We start from the raw sequence: 17,330 nt of genomic DNA on the forward strand, positions 1-17,330 counted from the left end.
TGTGTGTGTGTGTGTGTGTGTGTGTGTGTGTGTGTGACAGAGAAGAGGCAGAATGTGCAAGCTCACCAATGAAACAGACTACACTACACTGAGCTACAAATTTACAACTATTAAATTACTGTATCAATGCTTAAATAAGATGGATTGAGGCAGGCTTTCTGATAAACTGCAGCAGAACAAGCTGAACAGGCTTTCTGTAAGGCAATTGGCCTTATTGAGTCTTTTTTGTTTATTTATTTATTGCCAGTCCTGGGGCTTGAACTTAGGGCTTTGGCACAGTCCCTGAACTGCTTTTGCTCAAGGCTAACATTCTACAACTTGAGCCACAGCACTACTTCCAGCTTTTTCTGTTTATGTGGTGGTACTGAGAAATCAAACCCAGGGCTTCATACACACTAGGCAAGCACTTTACCATAAACCACATTCCCAGCTCATCAAGAGTCTTTAAAAAAGCATTCCCTTTGACTCACCTCCACTTCTATTATTCTAAAGATGTAATCACAAGATATGCTCATATATAAGGAAGTTCACCACAACACTATTTATAATAAAAACTGGAAACTTCTAAATGTCTGACTCTAGGGGGAAAGGGTTTTATTCATGTTATAGAATCATTAAGTATTTTCAAATAGTTTCTGATGATATGGAAAATGCTGTTAAAATGAGATTTTAAAAACTACACTTGTAATTGAATTCTTGCTATGTTTAAACATATACATGTGTAGAAAACAAGAATAACAGGAAACACAAAGCAGCAATGCTTATGTGCATATATATGATAAATGATATCATATATACAGGAACTCCAAGATATGGAAACAAACTAGTTATTATGTCTTGGTGATAATATTATGGGTGATGTTTTTTAATCTCCTTACTTTCCTATACTTTAATAGTTTTTAACAATGAAATATATTTGGGATTTGGTTTTAGGTCTCTTTTTTTGCTGATAACAGAACTTCAACTCCTGGCTTGCACTTGTTCAGTTTCCTTGGTCATAGTTGTCACTCTACCACTTGAGCCACAACTCCAGCCTGGCTTTTTGCTGGTTAACTGGAAATGGACTTTTCTGCCCAGGCTTACTTCCAACTTTGATCCTTAGATATCAGCCTCCTGAGTAGCTAGGATTATGGATATGAGCCACAGACACTCAGCAGTAAGTTATGTTTTTGTTTTTTGCCGGTCATGAGGCTTGAAGTCTGGGCCTGGGCAACTATCCCTGAGCTTCCTTTGCTTAAAGCTAGTGCTCTGCCATTTGAGCCACAGCACCACTTCAGGCTTTTCCTGGGTAGTTTATTGGAGATGAGAGTCTCATGGACTTTCTTGCCTGGGCTGGCTTCAAACTGCAATCCTCAGATCTCAGCCTCTTGAGTAGCTAGGATTACAGGTGTGAACCACCAGCACCAGTATATGTCTTGGTTTGTTCTTAATTTAAAGCACACCAAAGATGTAAATGGAGAGAGAAATGTTCTTTTTTCCCTCTAAGCTTTTCAGATACTTCAAAATAGAAAAGAACCTCTGAAGTAATTTGGTCCAGTGGTTCTCAACTCTAGCAATCCCAATGTTCCCTTGCTACATAATATTTTCTTATGCACCATTTGCCACCCTGAAATGAACTTCAGAATTAAATCTACTTATACTTTCAAGAACAGCAATGATATACAATCATCTTGCATTATCCATGGGGGATTGGTTCCACTGTTCCCCATTCCTTCTCAAGAATACGGATATCTGCTGATAGCAAGTTCTTCATGTAAAATGATACAGTATTTGCATGGAGTAATATGCATACCCTCCTATGTAGTTTAAATCATTTCTCCAATAATTATAATATATAATTCAATGTAAATCCTATGTGAATGGTTTATACACTGTATGGTTTAAAATGATGAAAAAATGTATATATTTAGTACAGATGAAATTTTTAGGGTGCCAATATTGGGTCTTGTACTCAGGGCCTCAAGCTCTCTCTTAGCTTTTTCACTCAAGGCTACCACTTGAGCCATAGCTCTTCTTGTAGCTTTTTGGTGGTTAATTGTAGATAAGAATCTTTGGAACCTTCTTGCCCAGTCTGGCTTCAAACAGATCCTCAAATCTCATTCTGCTGAGTAGCTACCAATGAACACCTATACTTGAAATTTTCTTTGGTTGGTTGTGGGGCTTGAACTCAGGGTCTGGGTGCTGTCCCTGAGCCTCTTTGTGGTCAAGGCTAGAGCTCTACCACTTGAAACACAGTATACTTCTGGTTTTTGAGTGGTTTATTGGAAATAAGAATCTCACAGGGACTTTTCTGCCCAGGCTGGCTTTGAACTGCAATCCTCAGATCTCAGTAGTTAGAATTACAGGTGTGAGGCACCGGTGCTGAACTTATACATGTGATTAAGAAAAATATTTCCTTGGATATGGAGCTGTAGTTGAAGTGGTAGAATGCTAGCCTTGAACAAAAAGAAGCTCAGGGACAGCATCCAAGCCTTGAATTCGTCCCAGGGCCAACAAAAAAAAATATCTTCCACACTAAGGCAAGTTAAATCTGTGGATATAGAACCTACAGATGTGGAGGGCCAATTATACTAATTGTACCATAGGGGAAAACAAAAAGAAAATTATTTAAGATAACATGTATTTCAATATACAAATACCTAGGAAATATAATAAATCCTATAATAAAGTATGGCAGGCTTCCACCTATCTATAGAATCAGTTAGATGCAATCACTAAAAACAGACTAGATGCAATCTCTAAAAACAGACTTACATAGGCAGGTTGTATTGGCAACTTATATATCCATGAATGCTGGCAAGTGGCATGATTTTCCAAAGTTATGAAGAATTCAGTGAATTCCCCAATTTACACAGCTGTTGCATTCCTCAAAACAGTAATATTATAAGATCATTGTGTTTATGAAAATCTAGGCCAGGCTAAATTTTACCAATTTTTTCACCTATATTCATGTTGTATAGGACATCTGAAAATTTTACAGATACAGATTTATGCTTTCCATTCTTTCATATTTATCCAAAACATGAAATCCACCATTTTTGTGTGTGTGTGTTGGGCTTGCATCCTTTAAAACTGGAGATAGTGGGCTGGGAAGGTGGCTCAGTGGTAGAGCGCTTGCCTTGCATGCCTGAGGCCCTGGGTTCGATTCCTCAGCACCACATAAGCAAAAAGAAAAAAGCCGGAAGTGGCACTGTGGTTCAAGTGGTAGAGCGCTAGCCTTGAGCTGAAGAGCTGAGGGACAGTGCCCAGGCCCAGAGTTCAGGCCCCATGACCGGACCCCTCCCCCCCCCAAAAAAAAACTGAAGATAGTCAGAACTTGAGTCCTTGAAGCTATTGCTAAAATCTATCACCTAAAAGCTACAAGAGATTCCTAGAATGTATTCTCAACAGTGATGCAAATGCTTTTTGCATTATTGGAATCATGGCTCTTCTTTAGTAGCACCAAATGAAAATAAATTATTTTTAAAAATATACTGATCCCTTGGTGACTTTCCTTAACTTGGCTTCCCCTTCAGGAGCAGGAAATGACCTGAGATAGAAGAACAGGGTCAGGCTGGCCATGGGAACAAAATGCCAGGTCACCACTGGAGCCAATCCAAATGGTTCCAGAGTAGAACCAGATAGAGGACAGGTCTCTCTTCTCTGGCCCACTACACTGAGCTCTCTCAAATGAAGGGGATCAAAAGGTAGAGGAGGGGCCCAACCATTCACACTAGGCACAAGAAATGAGGCAGAGGCACAAAGAAACAGACAGCCCTGTATTTCTAGAACCATTCAAGTCTCCTTCATTAATTGGCTTCCCCCCGAAAGAAAGATTTCTTTATTAAGAAATACCAGAGAGTGAAAAAACTCCAACACATACACATTTGTAGGCTCACACAAAAGTGCAGAGATTTACATATTAAATTGCATTAAGTCAGAAAATAGATTTAAAAACAAAATACTTTTTCCCAACAAGGTAAAGAGATTTGGTCAGTAGGAAAAGGGGTCTTAGGGGTAAAGGCAGGATGGTCAGAACAGAAAAATGAAATTTAGCTGCTATAGAAATAGAACCCACATCTAACCCCACCCCGCTCCTGGGGAAAATGCAAAGGGGGACATGATGACCTTAGCTAGGGCCAGGAGGACCCCAGAGTCAAAAGAACATAAATTCCAACCACTCCCAGAGGTTTTGGATCTGGGCCAACTATCCTGGCCTGGGGAAGTGGGGTGGGTACATAGGAAACATGAGGAATGGGGAGGAAGGGGAGAGTTGGAGAGAGTGGCAGCCATTGAAAAGATCAAACAATATATGACCTTTTTCCCTGGGGAAAGATCATTCCTTCAACCTCTCCTCTGATTAGAGCTCAGACTAGGGTATATGGGATGAATGGGGCAGATCTTAAGGCCAAGGTCTTGAAATACCAAGAATTATGAAATAAAAGAGAGCAAAGAATAAAGCAGAAATTTAACAGTATCATTTTGCATTAGAAATAAGAGATTTCCATTTTGATCCTTCCCATCAGAAAGAGAAAGCTCTTCTGACTGGTCTAAAGGACAGCAAACGAGTAGCTGAGGTAAATAGAGGGAGGAGAGAATGCCATCCTGGCCCAGGAGAAATGGATTCAGACAGAATGGACTGGCAACTCGAAAGGGGCTCAACATGAGTGACAGGTAGACTGAAAAAACAAGTAACTTCCACAGTCTCCAGGCTTGGTCTTATTATGAGCTAAAATATAACTCAGAGAACAAAAGTGACAGAGGCAGAAATAGAATGAGAAAGAGAAGCAGACAGGAGATGAATCTGAGTCAATCTCCCAGTTTCTCTTCCAATACTCCCTCCCCCCTCTCTCTTTCTCTCTTTCTCCTTTCTTCCCTCTCTCCCTCCCTCCCTCCCCCTTCCCCCTTCATGCTAAACTCAAATTCTACTACAAAGAAAACCAGAAGACACAAGAGAAAATTTGGGAGCAGCCAAATTTCACCAATTCCAATTAACTGGGAAGAGTAAGATAGAAGTTGGTAAGGAGTCTTGATAACAGACCATTTGAAAAGAAATATATACTATCACTTGTAAAGATCACTAATGAAGTATTTCCAAGGTGAGGACCTAGTGAGCCTTTTTTAATAATCAAGATTTATTTGCAATTAACAGTGTCCATCAACCTAAGAACTTCTCCTAAACAATTATAATCTCTCTACCACCTGATCTTGTTCACACTGTATATTGCTTCAAAGTTCTTTCTTCATAGTCAAGAATAAGATAAACTTCGGCCCAGAATATGTTACAGATCAATGGAAAGTTTGAGAGCTATCTCTCCAACCCAAAGGTACCCTGGAAAATGGAAGTATGGATAGTAACAAGCAACCCCTTCCAACCCCCACCCCCCACCCAACACACAAACACATTCACAACCCCGTGGTGGTTCTTGAAATGGAAGGGGAAGGAGGAGGCAGGCAATTTGCATTAGACACAGTTTAATCACCTTCAAATAGATTAAAAGTTCTGGTTTACACCCGCGCCCCACCCCCAACCCCCATAAATCATCCAGACAGGACCCTGGCTTAGAAAGAGAAAAACACAGGTACTCTAGGAAATATAGCCACATATAATACATAAATCTTCTTCCCTGAAATAGTACAGGTCCTGAGCAGAGCTGACCAGGGGGGCCACAGCATACCCCCAGGGTGAAGTGGCTCTAGGACTCTGCCAGTGGAAGTGCTGGAAGAGTGGGGCTTGGAGGAAGCCCCTAGTGTGGTTACCATTGCCCGAGGTGGGCTGAGGCCTTAGAGTGGATTACCCGGGAGGGCAGCAGTGCTGGGCTTTCCCTCACTCAGCCGAGGCTTAATGGAAGTACTGGTTAACCTTTTTTTTTCAGGGGACATAGAGGGAGAGGAGAGGAGAGCCTCTCTGTGCCTTGGTTTCCCCATTTGTGCATTTAGGACCATTGCAGGCCTCACACAACGAATCTGAGGGGGTAGTGTTTAAGTGAGCACTTGAGCTTCCTCTGAGGAAAAGGAATACCAAAGCTCAGACTTTTATTACTGCCATTCCAGCTCCTAATGGGAGCAAGAGTCAAAGGAATAAAAGTAAAGTGGGCTAATGAGAAAGGAAGAGAGATGAGACAGAGTATGAGGGGCTATGCTGTTGGCATCGTATCAATTCTTATTGAGAATAGCACAGGTATTGAAGTTTCTGGAGAATCTACAAGAAATGTAAATACTGTTATCTGTACTACAACTACTTACATATATCTAGTGGGGAAGAGTAAGGATTGGATGTTAGAAAGTTGATGAGGAGAAAGGAGAAGCTACACGAATAAATATAAGTAGAAGGTACCTGCTCTATTCCTAAAAGGACTGGCTGGCAATGCTTGCATTTGTGGCCAGAAGAATCCTCCAACCTCACACTTCAACCATCATCAATGCTAAAGGAACAAGAACCCAATTAGGATTCCCTGGCCGGAGGTCTCTGAGACTGCCTCTGGACTCAGGACATGCACCAGCTTAAAAGGATTTGAGGCAGTCTCAAGAATCTTTAGCCCCAGAATGAGACCAATGACCCCCAAGCAGGAAAGCTGAGATCTGAAGGGAGGAAAGGGGAATTCAGGGAGGTGCCATGACCAAGGCCATGGAAAACCAGTACCAGGGCCTCAGAGACCCATTTGTACAGTTGTCAGAGGTGACTGACATCTTCTGCCACTGCCTTGAGTCCAGAAATTTAAAAAGCTTGCAGCAAGAAAATGCCAGTATGCAATTGGGTGATTAAAGACCAAAGAAAAACAGTAAAAGCTTATTTGTTCTCTGTCTCAGATTTATCTTCTCCCCTGAACTCTTTCATAGCCCTAATTAAACACAAACAAAAGTCTCTTCCATAGATAGACTACTTCTCAGCTTCAGTTGCCTCCTGTGGTGGCTCTGGGGGCTCTGGAGGTGGCATCTCTTCTGGAGTGCTGGTGTCCTCTGGCATCTCATTGGAGTTCATATGATCTGTTGAGGCCTGAGAAGGAAAAAGATAAGATGTTCAACACAAGCTGTGTTCCAAAATCCAGTGCAGAAGTCACAGACACTGAAGTCTTCCTCTGAGGCCTTTGAGCAGAGCGATACTAAAGATGTGCAGCTATTGTTGCCAAACTCAGACCAAAGACCAAGATATCATCTTCTCAGCAAAATACACCTGAAGCTTATTTGAGTTATTTCTTTAAAACTGTCCACAATATTCCTCAAAATTGAGAGGGAGGGAGAGAGAAGGGAAGGTGAAGGGGAGGGGGAAAGGAAGAGGGAAAGGACTGGCTCAATATATGTCAAAAATGAGCAAGTATTAATCTGTTTCAAGGACACAAAGCACTAAAGGCAATGTCAGGGCACACGCAAAGCCAAGGAAGCTGGAGAAATTAGGATACCAAGCTGTCTAATTCTATTTCTAAGAAGTAATTGTAATCTATATGTTATCATTAATTCAGTCATAAATCAGGAACACTTACTGGGCTCTGTGGCAAAAGGCTGCTGCTGGTCTCTTGAGTACTAGGAGGTCGACTTCCACTGTCCTCCAATGGTAAAATACCCCTCCGATCCAGCACACTGAAGAAGACAAAAGAGTTAATCATGGATTTGCCACTGGCTTTCACTCTTCTTCCCATACACAACCATGCTGTGTATATTGAAAAACCTAAATATATATTTGGTAAATCTTCTTAGCACACATCTCCTGTCTTCCATTCACTTTTTGTTCTACAAACCAGTGACTGTCACATTAACTAAAGAACAAACAAATGAAATAAGAATGAAAGACCATCCCTTCAAAATAATCAGCCCATGGCCTATGGTTCCATGTAGACAATGGTACCATGTAACAATCCCTAGGAAATCTATTTGACAACATGAAGCCCCACTCAGAAATGCCTCAGACCAGGTAACAGGATGGGATTGAATGGTTTGTGCCAAGAATCCCAGGACTTTTTAGACCCTTAAGTACCTGGGGGGCAAGGGACCACACAGAACTTCACAGCAGTTCTTTACAATGTTGCCATGACTGTAGGGATTCTGGACACGATTCTTCCCTGTCCAAGATCCTTTGATCTGCAAAATAAAAGTCAAAGCTTACATTTTAAAAAATGATGCTGAAGAAATTCACGCACCATGGGATGATGAAAAAGTTCAGGAGGTAGATGTGGCAATAACTGTACAATTGTGTGAATGAATTAAATGTCAACAAACAGTATATTCTAAAATGACTAAGATGGTACATTGTGCATATTTTATCACAATAAAAAGAAACACATGAAGACAGAGGGATAGAGTGGGTGAGATTAATTGGAATATATTGTAAATAGGTAAGAAGATGTCACAATGAAATCCCACCTGTATAACACATAGAAACAAAAAAATAAATGCATATATAGATGTGAAAATACATTTCCAAGACAAAGAAAAACTCAGATACATGAATATGCACTATTTTCATTAAAAATATATAGTATAAGCTGTGTATGGCCTCAAACCTCTAATCTTAGCTTCTTGGGAAGCAGGGATTGGGATATCAAGGTGTGAGGCCAACATGGGCATAAAAGTTTACAAGACTCCGTCTTAACCAATGGCTGAGTATAGTGGTATAAGCCTGCCATACAAGCTACTGGGGAAGCACAATTGCTGGGCACTGTGGCATATAACTCTCATCCCCACTGAAACAGAGATGTGCAAGTAAAAGGATTACATTCCAGGCTGGCCAAAGGATATAAAGCAAGAAAAAAAATCTAAAGTATAACCAAGGTAAAAAGGGGCTAGAGGCATGACTCAAGTGGTAGAGTGCTCACATAGCAAGCTCAGGGACCTACCTAAATTCAATCCCTATTACCATCAAATACACACACATGCGCATGCGCGCGCACACACACACACACACACACACACACACACACACACACACACACACACACACACACACACACACACACACACACACACACACACACACACACACACACACACACACACACACACACACACACACACACACACCCCAAGTCCAGAAGCCTAAAAATCATACATTAAATAAGATGATGCCTACAAGGTAAAGTTATAGGGATTTATTTTCTTTTTTATGTTCCAGTGTATTTTCTGAATTTTCTACAGTAAATGTGAATGAATTGGTAAATTTTAGAAAGTAAAGATTTATTCCTATCCTTCCCCATTCCAACCCAGAAGCATCAACTAGCCGCTTGTTGGAGGAGAGACTGGAGCAGCATCACACTATGTAGCACAGACTGGCCTTGAACCCAAATTTATGATCTTCCTGCCTCAGCTTCCCAGTAGCTGTGATTACAGGCATGTGTCATCACATCAGGCCTTCAGCTAACCTTTAAGGATTATGAACAGTTAAAGACCATCTAACTTTTGAAATTCTTCTTAATACTCCAACAAGCATTCAGCTCCAAACAAAGCAGTCCACCTTCATTTCCATAGATCTGATTTAACAACCTCTAATATCAGTCCTCAAACTTCCAGACCCTAGAGACTTTGTTCTCTAGCAGGTAACAAGAGCATATGCTTTTGGGAAAAGAATATATGGTACAAAACAGAAAATTGACTCACATCTTCATTAGTTGTCTGGTTGAGAGCCACGAGGAAAGTGTGAAATCCAGTCAGTCCCACAACAGACCAGAGTGTGAAGAAGCAAATGAGAACTTCTAGAACAGTGAGGCTAGGTTAAGGAATTTTGAAGAAGTCACACTAGGGAACTTGATGTATCAATCCATCAAGTTATACCATCCTTACCTCTTACAACAACATCACAAAAGTCAAATATTCATATAAAACAATAGATGAAGTCTAAACTTACTAGACAGATCCTTTATGAAAGATAAAGACTTGTTTATTCACTATATTTTTCTAGCATCTCTAGTATATTTAAGTATTTGCCTGTTTGTTCACCATTGGCTCTTTAAAGAGGATACTTAGGAAGGGGCAAAAGCTAACCACTGTTGACCATCACTGGCAATGGAAAGTTCATCAAAAAATAAAATTTTGGCTGGGTATCAGTGGCTTACACCTGTAGTCTTAGCCACTCAGGAGTCTATGATCTGAGGATTATGATTTGAAGCCAGTCCAGGCAGGAAAAGTCTATGAGACTCTTATCTCCAATTAACCACAAAAATGCCGAAAGTGGAATTATGTCTCAAGAGTTTTAGAGAACTAGCCTTGGGTAAAAGAGCTCAGAGACAGCACCCAGGCCCTGAGTTCAAGCCCTACTACCAACATACACACACAAAGCACAGGGACAGAACCCAGATGCTGACTTTCAAGCCCCTGGTCCAGCAAAATTAATTAATCAATGAAAAATTAGCAGGAAAGAAATGAGATATGAACTGGGCGCCAGTGGCTCACTCCTGTAATCCTAGCTACTCAGGAGGCTGAGATCTGAGGATTGCGGTTCAAAGGCAGCACGAGCAGGAAAGACCGTGAGATTCCTATCTCCAATAAACTACTAGAAAACCGGAAGTGGCGCTGTAGCTCAAGTGGTAGAGCGCTCGCCTTGAGCTGAAGAGCTGAGGGCCCAGGCCCAGAGTTCAAGCCTCATGACCAACAAAAAAAAAAAAAAAGAGATATGGTTCTAAATATCCTTTTCAGAAATGAAGTCACTGTACAAAACAAATCCTAGTGGAGCTTCCAGTAAATGACATACATACAAGGTGTACTGAGGCAAAGTACAACCTGCTAGAGAGACATAGGTCTGAGCTTGGGAGAATCTGGGGGTAGGCAGATGAGAAAGAGGCAAGGGAAAGGCCTTCCTTTTAAGTCTTGGCCATCTTCTAGTCTGGTTGCTACCGTTAGACTATATTTCATAATTTTAGGCTTTGGCACACTCTGATGTCTAGAAACCTAGAAGGTGGGAGAACTGGAGGGAGAAAACATGCTTCAAAGTAGTTTAAGAAGGCTTTACAATGACATAGTGCCAGGAAAGGATATGTTCCAGGAGTTTCTTTCAGCGTCTCCAAGAAGCCAATTTTCAAGGATTCTGTGAAATTAGAAGGAGGAATAGATAGAAAAATTAGTGAATTCAGTCAAAACTATAAAGCACTCTACTGTCTATTCACTTCTTTTCCTCTCTACCTCATGCTATATATAGGCAAGACAGGAGCTCTCACTGGGTCAAGAGTGAAGAGTCTTGCCTCCGTGCAGGCAGCCTCATGACTGAGGAGTTTGTGTTTCCAATGCATGACCACACACAAGATTACAGTTGGGCAGAAGCCAAACTTTGTACTCACTTCCCCTTTTCCAGTCCCCAAATATAGGTATGTAGAGGGATAGTAACCGATGAAAGAAACCAGAAATTGTCCCAAAACACCCTCTCTACCTGTCTCCTGCAAATTCAACTCAAAGCTCCTTTCCAGGAAGCTGTCTTCATCAAGAGAATTCCCTTTACTCCACGCTGCATCTGCCCCTAGCTTGGTCGTAAGTGTGTCTAGTCTGTGTACATGTATACATGTGGGCATGTATTACCAACCTCTCAAAGTAAACTCTGAGCTACTAAAATGCATTTCTTTGGTTAAAAAAAGAAAGCAGCCAGGCTCCAGTGGCTCATGCCTGTAATCCTAGCTACTCATTGGTTCAAAGCCAGCCCAGGCAGGAAAGTCTGTGAGACTCTTGTCTCCAATTAACCACCAGAAAACCAGAAGTGGCTCTGTGGCTCAAGTGGTAAAGTGCTTGCCTTGAGCTGAACAGCTCAGGGACAGTGCCTAGGCCCAGAGTTCAAGCCCCAAGACCAACAAAAAGAAAAAGAAAGATAGATAAAAACCTTCCCCTCCTCCCCAGTGCAAAGTAGGACTTAAAGGCAGAAGAGGAAAGGTTATGCAGAGGAAAACTACATTCCCAGACCTTGGCATCAGAAATGCACAGTTCTCTGGATATAGACCAGTAATCAGGGCTCCAGTCTTCAGAAGAGGATTAGAGTTAAGGCCAACACATACAGCAAATATCTATTGATATGAGCTGAGGTTTATAGGTCAGCTTCAAAGTGGCCCATAGTATTCATTGCTAAGTGGTCCTGAGGTGCCTTCCTAAATGGCAAGTTCCCACCAGAAACCCAATCGCCCCCCATACTCAGCCCTGAAGTCTTATCCCACCTCACCCCATTCTGGCCACAGAGACAACAGCCCTGCATACTCACTGAGGGCCACATAGACGATGTTGAAAGCGAAGACATAAATTGTGAGGAGGGAAAGAGAAAGAATGAAGAGGTAGAAATAGCGGTAGTTCCTCTTTCCAACACAATTTCCTACCCAGGGGCAGTGATGGTCGAAGCGCTCTGTGAGAAAAAGAGAGTTCAATGACAAAGCCTCCTTAGCAAAAGCAATCCTATCATCCATATAATATCTCATTCAAAGACCCCAGGGTAAGCATCTACTTCAGATATATAAAACACGATCATTATTCTTTTCCAAAATATCTTCATAACCATTTCATTAGATTCTCAAAAACACTGAGTTACGTGAAAGGAAAAGGATATACTCTTCCCCATTTTACAAATGGAAAAACTAAGGCTCTGAGGAATTCATCTGCCTTACTCTGCAAAGGCATTGCTTTTACAAATAAAAACCTTCACAGTGCTGAAAGCACATTTCTTGCAAAAGGCCTTGAGTTCAAATCCCAGTACCACTTTAAAAAATCCTTAGCAAGGGGCTGGGAAGGTGGCTCAGTGGTAGAGCGCTTGCCTTGCATGCTCGAGGCCCTGAGTTCGATTCCTCAGCACCACATAAGCAAAAAGAAAAAAGCCGGAAGTGGCGCTGTGGCTCAAGTGGTAGAGCACTAGCCTTGAGCTGAAGACCTGAGGGACAGCGCCCAGGCCCAGAGTTCAGGCCCCATGACTGGACCCCCAAAAAAAAAAATCCTTAGCAAGTTGGGCCTACTAAGTTTAGGAAGAAGAAATAAGTGAAAACAGTCAAAGAAATGTTGTAAAATGAGTAGTGTGGTCTCTATTGACCTCAGCATATTAAAAATATATGTCAACCAGGTGCCAGTGACTCATGCCTGTAATCCTAGCTACTCAGGAGGCTGAGATCTGAGGATCACGGTTCAAAGCCAGCCTGGGCAGGAAAGTCAGTGAGACTCTTATCTCCAATGAACCACCAGAAAACTGGAAGTGGCACTGTCTCAAGTGGTAGAGTGCTAGCCTTGAGCTGAAGAGCTGAAGGACAGTGGCCAGGCTGAGTTCAGACCTCACAACTGACAAAAATAATAATAATAATAATAATAATAATAATAGAAGAAAACACTTGACATTATCAACTTTAGAAAATATATTAAAGTAATCCTGTAGTCCAGCTTCTCCTGATGCAGAGACTGGGAGAATAGCGTTCATGGCTAGTCCAGGCAAAAAGTTAATGTGATCCTATCTAAACAAACGGAGTATAGTATTACCTGTAATATCAGCTATGCAGGTAAGAGGATCAAGGTCTGAGAATTACCCTGGAAAAATCAAGAGCCTACCTAAAAATAAACTAAAGCAAGAAAAGCTAGAGGCATGGATCAGGTGGTAGAGCACTTGCCTTGCAAGCATAAAACCCTGAATTCAAACCCTAGTACCATACCATAAAAAATGGTTTCTGTACATTAAAAAATATTAGAGTCAGGTCCTGGTAGCTCATGCCTGCAATCCTAGTACTCAGGAGGCTGAGAACCAAGGATCACAGTTTGAAACCATTCTGGGCAGGAATTAACCATTGAAAAGCCAGAAGTGGAGCTGTGATTCAAGTGATACAGCACTAGCCTTGAGCAAAAGAGGTCAGAGACGGTGTCCAAGCCCTGAGTTCAAGCCCTAGGACCAGCATGCGTGCACACACACACACACACACACACACACACACACACACACACACACACACAACATAGAAAGAGAAAATTAAAGAAAAAATGGCCATATATATATTTGTACATGACTAAATGAGAAGGCCAGCCTAGGCAGGAAAGTCTGTGAGACTCTTATTTCCAATTAACCACCCAAAAAAGCCATAAATGGAGCTACGGCTCAAATGAGAGAGCACTAGCCTTGAGCAAAAAAAGCTCCAAGACTGTGGCCAGGCCCTGAGTTCAAGCCCCAAGACTGGCACAAAAAAATCTAAGTTCAATTTTTCTCTTTCTTTCTTTCTCTTTCTTTTTCTTTCTTTCTTTCTTTTTCTTTCTCTTCTTTCTTTCTTTCTTTTTTCCCTTCCTTCCTTCTTTCTTTCCCTTCTTTCTTTCTTTCTTTCTTTTTTTGTCAGTTGAGGGGCTTAAAATCAGGGTTTAGTCACTATCCCTGAGCTTTTTCTCTCAAGACTACTCCTCTACCACTTTGAGCCACAGTGATACTTCTGGTGTTTTCTGAGTAGTTTATTAGAAATAAGTCTCACAGACTTTTCTGCCTGGGCTGGCTTTGAACTGCAATCCTTAGATCTCAACCTCCTGAGTAGCTAGGATTTCACGCATGAGCCACCGGCTCCCAGCTTAATTCAATTTTTTATTTAAAATTTTATCCTGGTAAAATATCTATAACATGTAAGTTGCCATTTTTAACCATTTTAAGTGTACAATTCAGGGTATTAGTTGTACAATGTTATACAACCATCATCACTATTTTTTTTAACCCAGATAAAAATTCTATAGCCATTCAACAGTCATTTTCCAGCCTCCCTACCCCCACACTCTGGCAACCTTGAGTCTTCTGTGTCTATGAATTTGCCTATTCTAGGTATTTCATATAAGTGGAATCAAACAATAGTCATCCTCATGTGTCTGCCTTCTTTCACATAGCATTGTTTTTAAAGTTCCTCCATGTTTTAGCATATTTCAGTATATCATTCTTATTTTACATGAATAAGATTAAATTGTATGTTTTTCTTAGTTCACTCATCAGTTGATGGGCACTAGGTTGATTCCTCCTGTTAGCTATTATAAACAGTCATGATACTATGCTCTTTTAGAGGAGGGAAGTATTAACTACCAGGAGGGTGTGGGGCTTAAAAAGACAGTGGATAGAGATGAATATGGTGGTCAAGTAGATTGTTTCATGTATGAAAACAGAGCAAAGCAATAGGTTGGCATTATTTTAGGAAGGGGAAAGTGGGTAAGACAGAGAGAAGGGTATGACAGAGTGGAAGACATTCTCTGCATGGCTATGCATGTCATGATGAAAACTACCTCCTTATGTAATCAATGTATGCTAATATAAACAAACCAACAAATAAAGCTATGAACATTTGTATACAGCATGTTTTGAATAGTTTTCAAATTATTTGGTGTATTGTCATGGGCTGAATTATATCCCCCTGGCCAATTTATATATTGAAGTTCTAATCTCCAATGTGCCTGTACTTGGAAATAGGAACCTTAAAGAAATTATAAAGGCTAAATGAGATCATAAGCATGGGTCCCTAATCCAATAGGTCTAGTGTCCTCCTAAGAAGATGATACAGAAGGAGTGTGTTATCACAGAGAAAAATCCAAGTGTAAACAGCCAGAAGAAAGCCATCTGCAAATCAAAGAGAGATCTCAATAGAAACTAACCCTATTGGTTAGAATTGTGAGAAAATAAATTTATGTTGATTAAGATACCCATGCTACAGTATTTTGTTACAGTAGCCTGAAAAGCCTAATATAAATAAGTACTCAGGAGTAAAACTACTGGGCAACATGGTAATCCTACAGTTAATTAGTTTTGAGTAATTGTCAAACTTTCTTCCACCAGGCTATGCCATTTTATGTGAAGCTTCCAATTTCTCCACATCCTAAGCTTAATAACTTTGATTGCAGTTTTAGAGTCATGAATAAAATAGAACCATGAAAAATACTGAATAATAGTAGATTGCCTAAATAAGCTAGAATCTAACCATATGATGCATTACAGTCACTAAAGTAATATACTCAAAAATATTTATTAAATATTTAGAAGAAAGTTCAGGATATAATGTTAAATCATAAAAGCAGGATTATTAATTCTTATGTGCAGTCTCATTTCACAAGGGACAGAGAACTAGAAGAAAAAAACAACAAAATGGACAGTAAATTTAGGACTGTTTATATTTTTGTACTTCCCATATTTTCTTAAACAAATGTTATGTAAATGAAAAGAGAAATCACTTTTTTTTTTTTTTGCTGGTCATGGGACCTGAACTCTGAGCCTGGGCACTGTCCCTCAGCTCTTCAGCTCAAGGCCAGCGCCCTACCACTTGAGCCATAGCACCACTTCCAGCTTTTTCTGCTTATGTGGTGCTAAGGACTCGAACCCAGGGCCTCATGCATGCAAGGCAAGCACTCTACCACTGAGCCACTTTCCCAGCCCCGAGAAATCACTTTTATATATGCTATGTAGTGATCAAATATACAACTGTAAGAATGATACTTCTTTGGTTAAAGGGCTACAATAAATTTTTTCAGAAAAGTGAAGGGAAATGAAAATAAGAAAGACATGCTAAATGGTTAGGGTTGGGTCTAGATAGGGTTGGGTCTAGATATAGCCACAGTTTAAGCAAACTTGCCATATAAAATATTTGGAAAATATAGATGTATACAGCTGCATGTTTTTTAACAGTATTTCAGTCACTTTCAAGTAATACATACTCATTGTAGAAAACTTGAAAAACTAAAATTAAAAATGATGAAAATAAAATAATTCAAAATTGCACAATTTATAGATAATGAACTATAATAATTCTTGGGCATCTCCTTATAGATTTCTTTGTAGATCTCTAGATAGATAGATAGATAGATAGATAATTTTTTTGTGCCAGTATGAGGACTTGAACTCAGGGCCTAGGCTCTGTCCCTGAGCTCCATTGGCTCAAGGCTAGTGCTCTACCACTTGGGCCACAGCTCTACTTCTAGCTTCTTTTTGATAGTTTAGTGGAGATAACAATCTCATGGGAATGTGTTGGTGGCTCATGCCTGTAATCCTAGCTACTCAGGAGGCTGAGGACTGAGCACTGAGGTATGAAGCCAGTCCGGGCAGAAAAGCCAGTCCGGGCAGAAAAGTCTGCAAGACTCTGATCTCTAAGCACCAAAAAAGTCAGAAGGGGAGCTGTAGCTCAAGTAGCAAAGAGGTAGCATTGAGCAAAAAAAAAAAAAAAAAAAAAAACTGCAAAAACAGTGCCCAGGTCCTGAGCTCAAGCCCCAGGACCTGAGCTCAAGCCCCAGGACCTGAAAAAAATAAAGATTAAAAATTAATTTTAAAAATGAAAAAAGTCTTATGGAATTTCCTGCCCTGCTGGCTTCAAACTGCAATCTTCAGATCTCAGGTTCCTGAGTAGCTAAAATTACAGGTGTGAGCCACCAGTGCCCAGCTCACTTTTTAAATATGCAACTGAGACAACACTGTAAATATATCC

The 17,330-nt window shown here is 40.6% G+C and overlaps 1 protein-coding gene across 3 annotated transcripts in view; it reads right to left on the bottom strand.

The window, feature by feature from the left end:
* Positions 1-4,883: 4,883 nt before the first annotated feature.
* Positions 4,884-17,330, bottom strand: part of Zdhhc9 (zinc finger DHHC-type palmitoyltransferase 9) — a 35,743-nt gene continuing 23,296 nt past the window's right edge. For 2 of the 3 annotated variants that reach the window (XM_042682440.1, XM_042682441.1), the window contains exons 5-10: positions 12,143-12,280; positions 10,942-10,990; positions 9,568-9,670; positions 7,952-8,055; positions 7,461-7,557; positions 4,884-6,976 (exon numbers count right to left, since the gene is read on the bottom strand). In XM_042682440.1, coding sequence (XP_042538374.1) covers positions 6,860-6,976; positions 7,461-7,557; positions 7,952-8,055; positions 9,568-9,670; positions 10,942-10,990; positions 12,143-12,280 — 608 coding nt within the window. In that variant the 3' untranslated portion in view covers positions 4,884-6,859. The remainder of the gene's footprint in view (positions 6,977-7,460; positions 7,558-7,951; positions 8,056-9,567; positions 9,671-10,941; positions 10,991-12,142; positions 12,281-17,330) is intronic. The other variant, XM_042682442.1, reaches the window with a different exon arrangement.

Source organism: Dipodomys spectabilis, unplaced genomic scaffold (assembly GCF_019054845.1).
Source record: "Dipodomys spectabilis isolate Male_0828 unplaced genomic scaffold, ASM1905484v1 ptg000071l, whole genome shotgun sequence".
Classification (NCBI taxonomy): domain Eukaryota; kingdom Metazoa; phylum Chordata; class Mammalia; order Rodentia; family Heteromyidae; genus Dipodomys; species Dipodomys spectabilis.